At 39.6% G+C, this 15,990-nt stretch overlaps 1 protein-coding gene across 2 annotated transcripts; it reads right to left on the bottom strand.

The window, feature by feature from the left end:
- Positions 1-4,158: 4,158 nt before the first annotated feature.
- Positions 4,159-15,639, bottom strand: lhx3 (LIM homeobox 3). 2 transcript variants are annotated; one of them, XM_022768075.1, is made up of 7 exons: positions 15,570-15,639; positions 10,283-10,288; positions 9,996-10,167; positions 9,627-9,829; positions 7,449-7,600; positions 6,036-6,207; positions 4,159-4,636 (listed from the first exon to the last, which is right to left on the bottom strand). In XM_022768075.1, the coding sequence occupies exons 1-7, from the start codon at positions 15,637-15,639 to the stop codon at positions 4,203-4,205; spliced, it is 1,209 nt and encodes a 402-aa protein (XP_022623796.1). In that variant the 3' UTR covers positions 4,159-4,202. The 2 variants fall into 2 exon arrangements, with proteins under 2 accessions (XP_022623796.1, XP_022623795.1); XM_022768074.1 differs by lacking the exon at positions 10,283-10,288.
- Positions 15,640-15,990: the final 351 nt, after the last annotated feature.

The raw sequence follows: 15,990 nt of genomic DNA, 5'->3' as shown, positions 1-15,990 counted from the left end.
CAAAGTACAAATTATTCCTTGAGCCAGCCACTTTGTTTTTATTTTGTGACAACTAACTGTTTTATTTTTTTTTAACATTTATAGTGTTTTAACAGTTTAGGATTGGTTTTTTTATTTTTTTTTGCCAATTTGAAATGGTTAACTGTATGTAATGTAATTGCTATCTTTTTAACTGCCTTGATAATTACATTTATCATTAAAGGAATGTACTTCGCTTTCATGCAGAGAATTAGATGAGAAGATCGATACCACTCTCATTAACATCTGCTAAATAATGTATGAAGCTACAGCTAGAAGACAGTTAGCTTAGCTTAGCATAAAGACCGTGAAAGGGAGGAAACAGCTAGCCGGGCCAAGACAAATTCCAACACACAACATAAATATAACATTTTCAGTAAGTGAGCTTTAGAGGAACAAGTAAGCAGATTTTGTTATTTTTGGAAAGAGCCACACAAGCTGTTTCCCCCTGTTTTGATGCTAAGCTAACTGGCTGCTGGCTGTAGTCTCATATTTAAGAGTCACACATGAAAGTAGCATTAGGTTTCTCATCTAAGTCTTAGCATGAATTTGAATAAATGTTTTCTCCCAAAATCCTGAACTATTCCTGAATCACATCCACATCCAGGCACTTTATTTAACTTTCATTTCATATTCCTTTCTCATAGTTTTGACTTTAGCACATGCCATTGTATTACCAGATAGCTGATACCGTTGTATCTTGTATCTCTCAGCATCATCATCTTTAGCAAGCTTTAAACTTCATCAGGAAGGAGTGTTAACACAGCCAGCCTTTGTCTGAAAAGAATGAGTTTCAATTAACTGCCCTGCTTCACTTTAGTGCACACAAACCCTCAACACCTTTTTCCCACCATTTCTTTCTTTTTTTTTTGCACATTATTTTCCCACCATATACTTACTTATCGTGAAGGTACCTGCATTTGTATTGCTATTGCTAACGCCTCACTGAAAGCGCCTTTTCTCACCTTCTGACTCTCTTATACAACCCATCCCACAAATTGCAACTTAATCCAATTCTTTACTCAGAAAATGGTGGATTTCCAACTCAATCTGGAAGAGTGGGGTGGGATAATCCCAGTTATTTGCTTTGAAAAGTTCATCCTGTGGTTACCAAAATCTCACACCTGCTGTGTGTCACACGATATGATAAAGCTGAGAAGTGAAGGTGAAGGAAAGTGCGATCATTTGTCGAGAAATAGTTTGACCACAAATGCCGCGGGGTCAACAAATTCAAGACTTTTTAGACATCTACAAGTGCATGTAGTTTTAGCATAAGTGGCCTGTTGGTAAACAGAACCACAATTAACAGTTTAGACTTAGGCCAAGTACTTCCTGTTTGCTCAGAATCTGAGAAATATCAGCCCGCCTAACCCCAAATACAAACAGGCAAGTAAACTGACCAAGCCGGGTATTGTAGGAGATTAACACAGCCTTTGACACTTCACTCTCACCCCCTTCCTGTCTTTGCCAAACACTCTTTGGGTCAGGTTACACACCTGTCGCTTTACCGGGGCAACAGTGATACCTGCCACTCAGCTGGAAGGATTCAGGTGAATATCCTGTCTGCTGTTCCTTTTCTTGTTCAGGGAAACTGAGGAGCAGAGCGGGCAGCCATTAATGGTGGAGGAAGTTGGAGGTTAGTTTGAGGACAGCTGGCTATCACCTTCATGCACGTCATACTTTACAGGTCAGACGCACACACATTCACATTCACATACATGAAGCTTAACTTAAGTGGTCCCACTTTATATTGAAACACAATAAGCATACCACAATATTTGCTATGGATGTTTTCTCTAGAACTGAATGTGGCTCTAAGAACATCAAATATTATGTTCACAGATGTATTGATTTTGCAGGAAAGAAGTGCATAAGTATAAATCATTTGACAGTATGACTGCTGTTATTTTCAGTGGAGGAAAAAGTACTGGGATCATTTTACTTTAGGTAAAAATCCGAATACAACAATGTAAAATTGTGTTTTTCACTTTCATAAAAGTACAAAAGTGCTATCAGCAAAAGATATTAGTATCTTAGTATATACTAGTATCAAAATTAGAAATGTTCGTAATGCAAAATTCCCTTCACAGTGTCATATCGTAATAGATGATGCATTGATGTGTAAACAGTAATTTAAAGTGACAGCTGGACTCTGCAGGACTATTTTGAACTTTATTGTGCTTGTTGGTTTACCAAGCTTCTATTGATCTGTATTGTATGTAAAGAAGAACTTGAAACTGCAGCTGTCATATAATTTGAGGGGAGTATTTCCCCCAGAAATGTAATGAATGTAATGTATAAAGTATGATCAAATTGAAATACTTAATTAAAATAGAAATACTTCAACGCTTTACTTAATTACAGTACTTGAGTAAATATTCATAGCTACTTTCCATCACTGGTTCTCCGAAATAAACAAATTTGATTGACATATTTAGGATTATTCAGTTGAACTTGAAATATGGAGTCAGTTAAGGTTGGCTTTAGAAACACTTCACAAATTGCTTATAGGTGTTGAGAGGGCACCTCCATAAACAAACAGATAAATGAATATTGGTAAAGAAAGCAGAAGTTTTAAAATGTGACAAATGATTTAAGGTACAACTGAAAAGTTTAAAGTCTCTGTATCATATTGCAAGTCATCTGAGAACCAAATACGTAAACATGCAATTTCACACACACACACGCACACACATACACTCACATGCACGCCCTCACACACACATTTTACAATTTAATCTATTTAATTGAACCTGACTTTGAATAACTAAACAAATGAGGAAATTCACAAGGGGCACTTGATCCCTTCTCAGCTAATGGATTGGAGATTCCTTTCCCATGGCGGCGTTTGGACAAACAAGACCCAGTAATCTCTGAATTGATGAGTTGACTCTCTGTCTGCATCAAATTTCTCCACTAAAGAGCTGTTGAACCCCTGATACAGTGTTGGTAGTTAGCCAGAGACTCAATTTGCAGACACAGGCAGAACTCTGGTTTCACCATCAGCGCTGTGTTATGCTATAGATGTGCAAGATAAATGTATAGGATAGATGCTGCATTTAAGATATGAGATAAATGTGAAGGATGACTCTGCCCGCTTTGTTTGGCTCATGTTTCTTGGCTTTGACAAGGACTTTCCAAATTGTACAAATTACTTAAAATATATCCAAAACATTATTATCATATAGGATCTAATCTATTATCCTATATTCCTTAAACACTGTACACAGCTATTTTTAAGGACACTCATTAGTTATTTTGTCATATATGATGCATGATTTTGTAGTCCAGCCAAAAAAGATAGAACTCCATCTTTCATTTAGGTGACAAATTTATTAAAGTCCTGCCATTTAATCAGGAATCATCATCATTATCATTACCAGAAGGAATAAATAAGACATAAAACATTTTCCACATAAACAAACATATACATCAGACCCCGAGTGCGATAGCAGTTCTTCCTCGGGGGGTTGTTTTCAGTAGAACAAAACGAACGAGATACATCTGAGAACACACAAATGCATAGAAGTAATTGGACCCCTAGGTACCATTTAAGACAACATCTACATTTTTGCCTATATCCCTGTTTAAGAATGTACAAAGTCCTCATATCTGGGTTCTTATTCATGTCCAAGAAGGGGTTTATATAAAAATAAAGTCTCCACAATGATAAACCATTATATATATATCTATATATGTAGACATTTGGCAACAACCAGACATTTAAAGACTCTGAACGTTGAACTGAATTCTGCACCTGAACACACTGTAGAAAACGGATAGCAGTGGGAGGAGATGAGAATAAGGACGGGGAGTGTGTGAAAATCCAAATGATTGATGTCTAAACTTTCTGAGTCTGTCTGTACATTGTTCTGAAAAAAGCTTATAGTGGTTTCTGAAAACTGAAACAATTTTGACAGATTCTTTGCTTTACATACAGTTTTTCTAGTGAAGGATAACTGTTGGCCAAGTGCTTTTGAGGAAGGGCATTCTTCTCTCCCCTCCGTCCATCCAGATCACAGATATTGATCGACCTGTTAATCAGATATTGGTGAGATCCAAGCCAAGGATAGTCTTGTCCTTTACACAATCACTGTCCAGTCCCTAAAATCCAACAGAAGACACAGAAAACCCAAAAAGAAAAAGGAAAAGAAAAAAATGTCCAATATTTTGTCGACGACCAATCAAAACTGCCCATGGTCCACTTCATCTAACCAGGAGGCAGGACTGGCAGGAAAGTCTGGGTATCCTCCGCTGCTGCCTGTGGACAGGTCCGAGCTGGGGCCGTTGGCTGCCCCCATGGTGACCCTCACGGCCGGGTTGATCCCGGGCCCGCTGCCCTGGGTCATGATAGAAAGGCCTGAGTCGGGGTAGACCAGGCTGGAGATGAGAGGCTGGTGTCTGGGTAGCGCCTGAAGTGACCCTGGCGACTGAGGAAGGCCGTAGGGGCTGTTGGAGCGGATGTCGTGGAACTGGTCTTGGGAGGGCAGGACGCTGTGCTCCAGGGGGAAGGAGCCGTGGTTGTTGCCCCCTTGGCGGCCCCCCATGGCTGGAGAGGACTCACTCAGGCTGCTGTAGATGCCGTTTGTGTGGCCAAGGTCTGACATGGGGGGTTCATCTGTGCAACAAGGACAACAAGGCAAAAGTGACACTTGTAAGTTTCCACAATCAACAAGATAAGTTTTTGGATAGCCACCACACCCCTAATTAAAACAACAGATTCACTTATGGGGGTGAAGTAAATCTGCACAAATATTTCTCATCAAGCTCAACTTTGATGAACTTTGACGTACAAGTTTGCACCAATAACCAATAACAAACTGTCCAGAGCCCAGAATGGAGGAAGTATCTTTTGTTAGCTTTCTTTTTTTTCTTTTCCTTCATATAGGAGACATGTATTTTACACTTATGAGACAAGAGTCAGTGGTACTATGTCTTTTGATTACACTTTGTGAACTTATTGTCTTATTAGCAACCAAACTAAAATGCTTGCTAGCTGAGAGAACTTTTACCCTCATCAGCTGCTCTTAATGAAATGAAATGACCTGAGAATAAAATGGCGGGGTTGAGTAAACGAGAACATTTTTAAAAAGCTTGGGGAGCTATTGTGACAGTAGAGTGCTAGCATGTTCCAGGCTGGCTAACGAGTTAGCGGTTAGCTTGCCAGTTACGGTAGTTGGCCAGCTAAACATCCGTGACCATGATTAGTTGCTGTGCCTCCAAGCTGCTATAACTGCATATTCTGTGAAGATGCACTACAGGTGAAATTTTGCTGTGTCACCACTTTCTGGTGTGACCAAGCCTTTAGAAATTAATTTCTTAATTGAATATCATCACAATAAGAAGCCCAAAAAACGATAAACATAGTCACATAACAATGACTTGATGTAAAGTAAGAGATGCCAGAACAATTTAAACTTACTGTTAAACTGTTAGAGCTCATTAAACATTTCAGGATATAATCAATATTATTTGGAACTATGCAAAACATTTTTAATCCCCCTTTTTAAAAAGCCACAGTCTCTCTAATGACTGCTGCCAGCAAATTTATTCTCTTGTCTGATTAAGAAATTAAGTACATCATTAAGTAACATTGCTATTCTATATTTATTGCACCAAACGAAAATAGTCAAAGCAGCAAAAGCGCAGGTGTAATGTAGAACAATGTGGCTGTGTCCCATTAAGCTCCCCCAGTATGCACCTTACAAGGCAGTGACACATCTAAATGGAGTAGTATATGGTGCATGTTATTTATTACACCTGTGCTTTTAGGCCTTTTTTCATGGAAGACATTTTGACGTGTCACAGAAGGAAAAGCACAGGTGTAAATAATAAAATTAATGGTGGCTGCCTCAGTTTCAGGGTCCTGGTATCATGCTCTCTGGCTCACTGTCACACTGTCATAGCTTAATGGGACACTTGAATTAGTGGCTTCCTCCTATGACAAGTCAAAATGTCTTGCTGTGGAAAAAAAAAAAAAAAAACCTATTCTGTTCATTTTGTGTGGTGGACTCTACCTGTGAAGGACACCTCTGCGTCACTGTCCATGCCCTCCTCCTGGATGCTGTCCTTGTCGGATTTGGAGCTTCCCCGCGACCGCTTCATGTTGCGGAAGTACTGGCCCCACCTCTGCCGGCCAGCGTCTTTTTTCAGCCTTTTCTCTTTAGCTCGCCTGTTCTGAAACCAAACCTGGAGGGGAAAAACATAAGATTCCTTATTTGGTCATGGCTTTTGTGACATATTAGAAATACATTTGACTATTTAGAACAATGTCTAAAATTTCCATGAGAGAAATTAAGTCTGAGCATCAAATAAAAACTGTTATTTTGGTCGTGTTCAAAAACTATAGCCTCAACTTATTCATTTTGTAAAATAAAACAAACAAATACTTTCTAACACAATTTAATTTAGATTAATCTGCTTAGTATGCGTAACCCTCTCAGGTCTTGAGGACCATACATGACTATACAAATACCCTCCAGTGTTTTTTAAATTTTTTTTTTTAGTCATCATACCTCTCATACACAAGACAAAGTCCGCTAAATCAGTCCTCTTTCCTTGATGCACACATTATGCCTTTAAGCATTAAAACAAAATTAATTTTCAAGGACTGTCTGGACACCATTTGGCGCCTTGATGAGTCCAAGCGGGGGACTAAAACTGTGACACTGAACAGTAATCCTGGGACCAGCGTCCCCTGCACCAGATTTATCACGCATTTAATTAACTTCACGACAGCTACAAGTTGTCCTCACCCCCGGGGAGCAGACAGGTTAGCGTGCCACTGACTTAAATTATTCAAATTTCTCCATCTCCGCGTTTGATCGGACCTATAAATTTTTGCTTGCACTTTAGAAAACATTCAACACATGCGCTGTGCTTGGTCTAAACTGAATCTAAAATCTCACTTCCTGTAAATGTTTATGACATCTGATGCAAAGTGAATGACGGGCCCCGTGTCTTATTAATTTTATCTTACGCACAGAAATTAATCCATTTCAGTCACGAGCACAAAAAGCAGTTTTACATTCTCCTTAATGATATTCCGCCCTGAGTGAAGCCCCCCGTCACCCCTTCCCTTTCACTGAATAATGAGGAGCATTTTAGTGGCTTCCGTCTCTACTTTTGTCCTTGCAAATAAAACAATATATATGACCACCACCTAGCACCCAGTGTGAGGCTCCTCAGCAGCAGACAATATGCGAGGGGCCCTCTTAGCATTGTTAACGAGCTCGCACTTAAGCCATGCTGACTTTCACGTGGACTTCATTTTACTCAATCTAGCCGTAAATTCCCACCCAACACACACACACACACACACACACAATTGATCGTACTGTAGGCTTGTGCCAGTTCGGCCACAATTGTCCCTTCATAATGAAGTCAGGACACTAATGGAATAGCCCTTAATGGATAATAATACACTTTACCTGCACAACCCGCATATCCAGGCCCGTCTCTGATGATAGCTGCTCTCGAACATGACGGGCAGGTTTGGGAGAGTTATTGTAAGCGTTCTTCAGCGTTTCCAGCTGTTTAGCAGTGATGGTTGTTCGTGGCCTTTTTGCAGTCGAGTCTGCTTCTGAAAATTGAATGGACACCACACAATGTAAGCCAGTGCTGTTATTATGTGGACTCAAACTTTTTTTTTCTTTTTGTCAGGAATAAATATTGAAAGCATACGGTAATAGTCTAATAGTGATTTTTTACTCTGCTATTTTGCTATGTATGGTGTTTAGATTTATTATTGTTTCTAATACATAATAAGAAAATGATTTATGAGGATCTGAATATGAGTATGGGCAAAGAAATCTTCCCATATGTGTGTGCGTATTCTGGGTCAGTAATATAAGAATCTTTGATAGAAACACACATCCACGGCAGCTGATAGCATAAAACAGCCTCTATAATATACAACTTTCTAATTTAACATGAATGGATAAATTCGCTTCTGCCTATAAACCAACCTCTGGCATCCTGTGCATAATTGCATCATGTCTGCAGGTCTGTTGGCCAGCACAGCAAAATACAAAAACCATCATCCAAATGGATGCTGCCCAAGTAATTGCACCCTCTCATTAGTAAAATAAACTTGTGTGTTTTTTGCGAAAACTTGCGTTAACTCGTTGCATAAATCAGCACCTGGTGTCGGGCAGTAAATTCAAACAAACAGATGGGGAGATAAAACTTGACCATGGCCGGTCTGTCCTGTGAGGAACACAAGCTGCTGCTGGGATTTTCAGTGAAGTAAATGTGGTGTTGGTCGACTATTGATATTAAACAAGCGATCTAATGAAAATGTGTTTGGGCATATCAACGGTGTTTGGCAAAAATCTGAAAAGCTATCAAATATTTCATGACAGCACGACTACAAATACATCTATCTAAAAGCAATACACAGGCATCAGGCCAGAAATTGTGTATCTATAGCAATAATCATAGTCCAGTTGTTAAAGCTCAGATGAATCTTCACTATTTCCCGTCAAGGAACAAAGAAATTACAACATATTTATTGTGCTATATATTTTTGATAATAATAGTTTTTGGTAATCTGTCTTTATTGAACTCTTTTACAAACTGTGTTACAATTGAAATATTGTCCCTATGAGAAGTCATCTCCAATTTATATTTTCTGTAGTCTTTGATAAGCAAATATGCTTATTTTTTGTTTGAAAAATGATTGTAGATAGGATAACACAGAGATACAATAATAACCCAGAAGCATGAGCATTATTGTTCCGGTGGATTTTCGGTGCTGTGTCTTATTTGTTTGTGTAGTAAAACTGATTTTTATTACGCTCATGACTGCGACTGTTTTGGAGTCACAGGCCTATACTGCACATGTAAACAGTCTTCTCATGTTCAGACTTAATTACTGTTAACTACTACTAATAATTAAAGTAGGTGACTGTGCTTAAAACACACTATCAAATGCAAATATAGCATGTCAAGAAAATGTGCCTGTTATTTTACATTTGAATTTGAAAACATGCAAGAACTGTTACAGCTTTACATAAATAGACATAATAATATATTACTCTCATAGACTATTGTAACACAGAGGCTGTTTGCATCCACTTGCACTTCCACTTGTCTGTCTGTGCCCACACACACACACACACACACACACACCCACACACACACACACACACACACACACCCACACACACACACACACACACACACACCCACACACACACACACACACACACACACCCACACACACACACACACACACACACACAAACACACACAATGATAAGGCTTATTGAAAACTGATTCCTTCAAGTGCAAAGTGCAAGTGTAAGCCTCCGGGCCTCCACTGTTTGCTATCGATTGGTTTGCGGGCAACGATGCAATTAGCACAGGTGGGTCAAAGTTTATGGGTGACCTCATTGTCACGTCAGACTCGCAGTGATTAAAAACAGCTCGACACACAACGCATCATGTAAACTGACGCAATCACAGGCGGTGCGGACCTTTTTTTTTTTTTTTTTTTTTTTCCTGGGAAAAAAAGTGCGCATGTTTTTTTTTTTTCCTGCGTAAAATAGTGCGCATGTCTTTCTTTTCATGTCGGGAAGAAAAAAGTCGACATAGCCGCAGCTCACCTCTCTGTTTGGCGGTCTCGTAGTCGGCCTTACAGACCAGCCTGCTGTCCTCCATCAGGTAGTACTCGTCACCTGTGGCCAGTTGCCTCTTGCACACGATGCAGGCAAAACAGTGCAAGTGGTAGACGAAGTCCTGCGCCCTCCTCACCACCTGTGTGGGCGGTATCCCCTGCTGACACGCTGCGCATTTGGTCCCGAATCTCCTTTTGGACAATGACAAGGTCGCCATCAATATCTTTTTTAAACGTCATTCGATATAATGTTAAGCAACCAATATATATATATATATATAGTATATATATATACTTATATATATATTTTTTTTTTTTAATAAATAATTTGAAAGCAGCACGTGAGACATTTACTCACTTGAAGAAATCCTCTTTGCAGTAGACGCTGTCGCCTCTGCTGAAGCACTTGTCCGCCAGCTGAGCCTGGCAGTCGCTGCATTTCAGGCACTTGCTGTGCCAGTGGCGATCCAGCACTTTGAGGATGAAGCGGTCCACGATGTGTTGACTGCAGCCCGCGCACACTGGGATTTCTGCAGGAGACATGATGGAGTCAGAACATCCAGTGGAGTCAGTTCAATGTGCATGAGACAGATGTTAAATGGCACGAGGAGAATTTGTCACCGACACGCAGAATGACAACTGAACCTGCTTCTTGTGAGCAATATGCAGCACACTACAAATGATTATCTGTGACTGGTTACACCTGTTTCATTATGCGAGCCTCTCAATAGGGAAACAGTTGGCTTTATGGCAAAAAATGAAGATCAACAGCGTGAATATACCGAGCCACAGAAAGGAGATATGCCACTTGAACTGAACAGAGAGTTTCTCTAATTGTATCCACATTTGCTTTTCTTTTTTTTTTTAAAAAGGTTATTGTATTTTTTTAATTGTTTTTTATTTCGATTTTATAAAACAGTCTATAGCCTAAAATAATCCTCCAACATTTTCAGTATGAGAGCGAATTATAATGACTTGTATTTGGTAAAATACCACTGTAAGTTATTTTTCTCCCTTCGTCATCACTACATAATCATCATCATCATCACTCATTTTGTTTCACGCGCAGAAGCAACTTACTTGTGAATGTTATTAACACAGTTATTTCTGTCTAAATGTAGATATCAACAAAGTGTCGTATAATAGTGCAAAGACAGCACCTTCCACTGCTGTTAATCTCCCAAGCAACAAATATTTTGATGGAAAAGGACAGTTTGCAAAGAAAATTAAACACATATTGTATTATTAGCCTTGTATAGGGCCATGGGCATGCCAATCTGCCAGATAACATATTTGCTTTGCACACAAAAAAAAAACAAAAACAAAAAAGAATTTGTTTTTTCATTTCAAACTATACTATATATTATATACTATACTATACTACTATTATATTCGGCACTAACTTCCAAAACATGTCCGGGTTACCTAATCAGCACAAGCTTGGAATATATAGCTGTAAAAATAAATATATTGTTTAATTTTACATTTAACGTTTTCAGGGGCAGTTGTCCTTGGTGTGGAAAGGAGTGTTTCATGAGCTCAACATTAGACTCTTACCCCTTTAACCACTGCATTTAACTTGAAACCACTATTGTATTTAGGCCCATATGTCTAACTGATGAAAAGATAATGAAATCATTTACATTTCATAGTTTCAGTGATGAATTAATAATAGCTGTTATAGAAATATTCGAAATAAACAGGGTGTTGATTTGCACATTTGTTCTGCAGAAAAATCCATTTGAAAAAAATCAAATGATGAGAGGCGTTTCAAATCTCCAGATGAGGTGTACAGCACCATTTTAGGATCGACTGCTCGTGATACAATATGTCTAGTTGTCCTACATAACTTAACAAAATCCGCTCAAAGCAACAACAACGGAGACATTTCTATATCAAAAACATAAAAACAAAACAAGCAAAGTAAGAATAAGGACAACTGAAATGCCACGTAAGACGTGACCGAGCCTCTTTATTACTAATTAAAAGAAGCTCAACCACTTCATATTCCATCCGTGCAAGGAATCGCATTCCTATTGTTCTGCTGCGGACAATCCATGAAACATTAACGAACCATTTCTTCTGGCATCACCATGCGAGCCCTGCACAAGTGCGGTGGGAGCCACGTCTAGAACAGGTGTATCCAGGTCATCATTAATTCAACGCAGCGCTGTAAAACTAGAGAGCTGCGGCCTGTAGTCTCACGGTACAAACCAACAAGGTGTCCAAGCAATTTGCTCACCTCTCTGGGGCCCAGCTGGAATATTAAAATTATAGATGCTTGCAAAATCCCTATCGAAATCTCTTGGATTTTTTTTTCTTTTTGGAGCAGGACACTCCAACATCCTACTCGTAATTGTTCATAAAAGGACAATGTATGGGTAAATATAAGATGGAGGCATGATTATAGTGATCATAAACACACAACCGTAACGAAATTATAGAAAAAAAGTACGTTTTGCCTTACATGTGGTTGCATTTGAATCTTAATAACAAAGGTTTATGTCAGAGTAAATGCGTAAAACCAGTTTTTATTATTAAGATGGTGGCAGAAGAGAGTTAAGCCTGAGTTATCCTTAACAATGCGCTAAATATCGAATTAGATCGAAATTCGATTGGTTATTAGATTGAATCTTATGTAAACGCCTGATGCCTGAAAAGTTCCATTGCCGAGATCTGGAGCAAAGGAACATGGCACATGTCCCCTGTCTCAGCTGCTGTAAGACTGATCCGCGTGACAGGACAATATCCCCCAAATCAACACGACTGCACAGCTGTAACATCCGTAATCCAGTGTATATAACCTATAAATTATGATCACACTCTTATTGAACAAAGTGGAGAGATAATCAACACACTGCAATTAGTCCAACAGCCAACACTTAAAGGCCCATTTAAAAACACCGAAGTCCAATATGTATGCTAAGATCAAATGTTATAGGCTACACACTAATATATGTAATATAAACATGAATAATGATAAATAGATCATATTTTGTCTTGCCGTTACCTTTCCGTAGCTCTTCACTGTGCGACAGCAAAGCCAGGAGCATCTCCGCGTTATTTTCTGCCTCTTTTGGAGAGTTGCGCTCAACATGTCCATCCATTGCTCATGATTTTTACGCTCACATTAATGCAAAACTGTCTTGTCTGTTATCTATCCGCACTCAAACACCGGACCGGTGTAAGTCTACTGTGTCAAATTTGTCATAGCACGAACCACCGAAATTTAAAGAAAAAAAAAAGCGAGCACAAACACGCGAGTGGTCGGTGGAGTTTGCTTTTTACGCTTCACTGTGTTGGAGCCTGAGCAGGATTACGCTGCGCCGTTTCCCGGGCGACAGAGGAGATAGATTAACATCACCTACCGAGGCACCTTACCCGGAAGAGGAATAAACAAGGAGGTGAGCGAGAGGGGGAGAAGCCAATAGAGTTTCAGAGCTGGGTGGTAACGTTACTCAGAGACGCGTTACATTATTGTAGCGTATTACTTTTCAAACAATTAAACATCAAGGAAAGATCAAAAACTGTTGAGTTCCTGCAGCTCCGCCTTTCATTTTGGAGTTTGAATTGGAAGTATCTACTGTTCTCCAACTCTGATAATAGATCATAATCCGATAATAGTTTATTCCTGAAAGTATTCCCACCATTCAATTGACCAATATGATGGCAATTACTTTTTTTTTTTTTTTTTTTTTTTACGAAAAATACACACTGTTTTTCTTTTTAAAAATGAGTATTAGAAAATATAGCAACAGTTTCTGTATTGCTCTACCTTGAAGGATGTAAAACTGTCTCGAGCTAGAAGCCCAACAAACTATGCCTCCATGGGCAGAACATTGTGAGGGACATGTTAAAGACCCCCCCCCGTCTTGAAATGAGACTGATGGGAACAACAAATTCTAGATCTACAGCCTCAAAACATCCAGAAAACTGGACACCGTGATGTGTTTGGTTTATTTTGTAAATCAACAGATTGCTGTTGCTAATCCAGTTTTTATTCAGATTTCAGTACTTCCACACGTAAAGGAAAGACTAGGCCCTAAGGAAACACTACAGTCTTGATTAGATCCTTGCCTTGGACTGTTGCTTTAATCAGATTCTTTATTTATTGTGTATAGCAGTGGCCCTTTAATTCTTTAACTCATATATATCTGCTCTAGTTTGGGAAAAAAATGTAAGTGCTTGTACACTTGTTAAAGCTAAAAATATAACTGTTTATTATGATGATGATGATTATTCTTATTAGCCCATTATTATTCTTGGTAATTTTAGTCGTACAAGTAGGAACAACAGAAATACATTTAATATATTTAATCTAGTGTTCCTATAGGCCCTCTATCTGATCAGATTTTAAATAAGTGATTTTGAATATCTTAAACACACACACACACAAACACACACACACACACGCACGCATGCATCTCGTGTGTGTTGAGTGCTCAAAGACAAGTGTTTATTTAGGGGAGAGATTGGCTGTTCAATAACATGTTGATCGGGCCAACACCCCAATGAATTTTATTGACACTGATCTTTGGCACAAAAGAGCGCCTGGGGAAATCACGGGTAGTGCCACAGCCACCGGGGCCGCTGATGAATCTAAAATCAATGTCCTATTTGCCTGTATTTCAGCAGTATATGAAAGGCGTTTTGGAGAGAGGTGTGGGGTTCATGGGTGCCCCTCTTACTTTTCAGCTTTGTAATAATTTTTATGTCATATTGATCGCTTACTTTTGAGGGGGTGAGGCCCACAGTAATGCGACAACAAAGCGATAAAAAGGCCATCAGGGTAATGGTCAGTCAGTTAGAGAAAGCACAGGGTTGATCAGAAACAATTTTTCGTTTAAAGTTCTTTTCCAATTTGAATGTTTAAATTTGGTTAAAAATCAATTGGGTATCTAATCTAATCTAATCTGACCATCCCCTTCTCCCTTTAGCTCCCACGTCATTTATTTAAAATAGAAATAATTGAAAATGTAGTTTCGTGTTAAGCCTTAGACACAATGATCGTCGACTTACCAGAATAACGCAAAAGCTTATTCCAGTAAAAAGTCCAAACAAAAAAAATTTAAACTTGCAATTTCCCCTTCTTTGGATGCCACTAAATATTTACACAAATCAGTAATCAATAAGCTTAGAATCGGACCACTATTTCCGACTCCATTACCACCTTTACTGGCAACCTCCGGTGTCCCACCTGTCAGGGCAGGAATGTGACACCTGTTGGAGCATTCAGTGGAGTGCGGGGTGGGAGCCTGCTGGCAGTCTGTCGTGCAGCCGCAGAGAGGCTGCTGTCGCCGCAGTGGGTCCGGTGCTCTCCCTCTCTCCCTCTCTCTCTCTCTCTCTCCATATCCCTGCACTCTGCTCCCTGCACTCCCGTGACAACCCCAGGCGGCGGTGTGAAATGACAGCACGCGCATAACATCTGTTGGTGTGACTCGCCAACAATGAAGGCTCATTACAGATTCATAACGTCTCCCACAAGCAGCGCAAAAGATGCGCCTCTAAACTCTATATACATCAGCGTGTGTTAAATAATATAAAGGGGGGGGGGGGGGTGGGGTTTCTGCAACTTTTCAAAATCTGCACCTTTAATGTGTTATTACCGAAACTTCTCAAACATCAGATCATACGTGAAAGCCCGTGTGGCTGCTTTTCACAATAAAATACAAACAGTTCACAACGTCCATTTCATGCTTGTCAGAGTTCACTCAGCAAAACAAGAACCACCTGCCGTCCTGCTGCGCTGCATTATCCTCTATTTCACGCCTAATTGTGACCAATTCACGGACCCTAGGACATCAATTAAAACTCAGTGCTCCCTGTATTTGATGGACGCTCTTTCCCTTTTCCTGGCAAAAAACAAAACAAAACAAACAAACATAGAAACAAGTGATGAAGCACAGTTAAAATAATCAAACCGGTTTCTTACCTTGGCCTGAACTGTACCGAGAGAAATTTCCGGTGTTTTGACAACTTGACCCCGGGTGTTCAAGCAACATTTTTGGAGATGTTCCGATGTTCCAACTGAGGGAAACGGCGCCGAAAGACGCACGCCTTTGATTTAACAGTTGAAAAAAAAACTAAAAAGAAAAAACTTATAAGCTACTGAGTGCAGACGATGGATTCAAACCCGCACTTTCCTGACGATTTATCCTCTCAGGAGTGAGTTGAGCCCTGGTCGATGGTAGCTTGATTTGTGGAAAAGGTTAAAAGGCACCTTCGTCGACCTCTTTCTTGTCGTCAAGCGCCGAGAACGGAAACTTTGAATATTCATCAAGTTGCTCTTTGAGTCCGCGTTGATAAGCTCGAGATGAGGTGGAGACGAGGGGCGGGCGGCAGTGGAAAAGTGT

This window comes from Seriola dumerili, unplaced genomic scaffold (genome assembly GCF_002260705.1).
Source record: "Seriola dumerili isolate Sdu_G_001 unplaced genomic scaffold, Sdu_1.0 BDQW01001389.1, whole genome shotgun sequence".
Lineage (NCBI taxonomy): Eukaryota > Metazoa > Chordata > Actinopteri > Carangiformes > Carangidae > Seriola > Seriola dumerili.
The sequence above is the reverse complement of the archived record's forward strand: the minus strand, read 5'-3'. Positions and strand labels throughout refer to the sequence as shown.

Excerpts from the sequence above, each read along its gene's own strand:
- lhx3 (XM_022768075.1), bottom strand. The coding sequence starts at position 15,639 with ATGTTGCTTGAACACCCGGGGTCAAGTTGTCAAAACACCGGAAATTTC. Across the intron at positions 7,601-9,626 it reads CGAGACCGCCAAACAGAGAG|AAGCAGACTCGACTGCAAAA; the intron begins GTGAGCTGCGGC and ends TTCAATTTTCAG. Across the intron at positions 4,637-6,035 it reads CGCAGAGGTGTCCTTCACAG|ATGAACCCCCCATGTCAGAC; the intron begins GTAGAGTCCACC and ends CTTGTTGCACAG.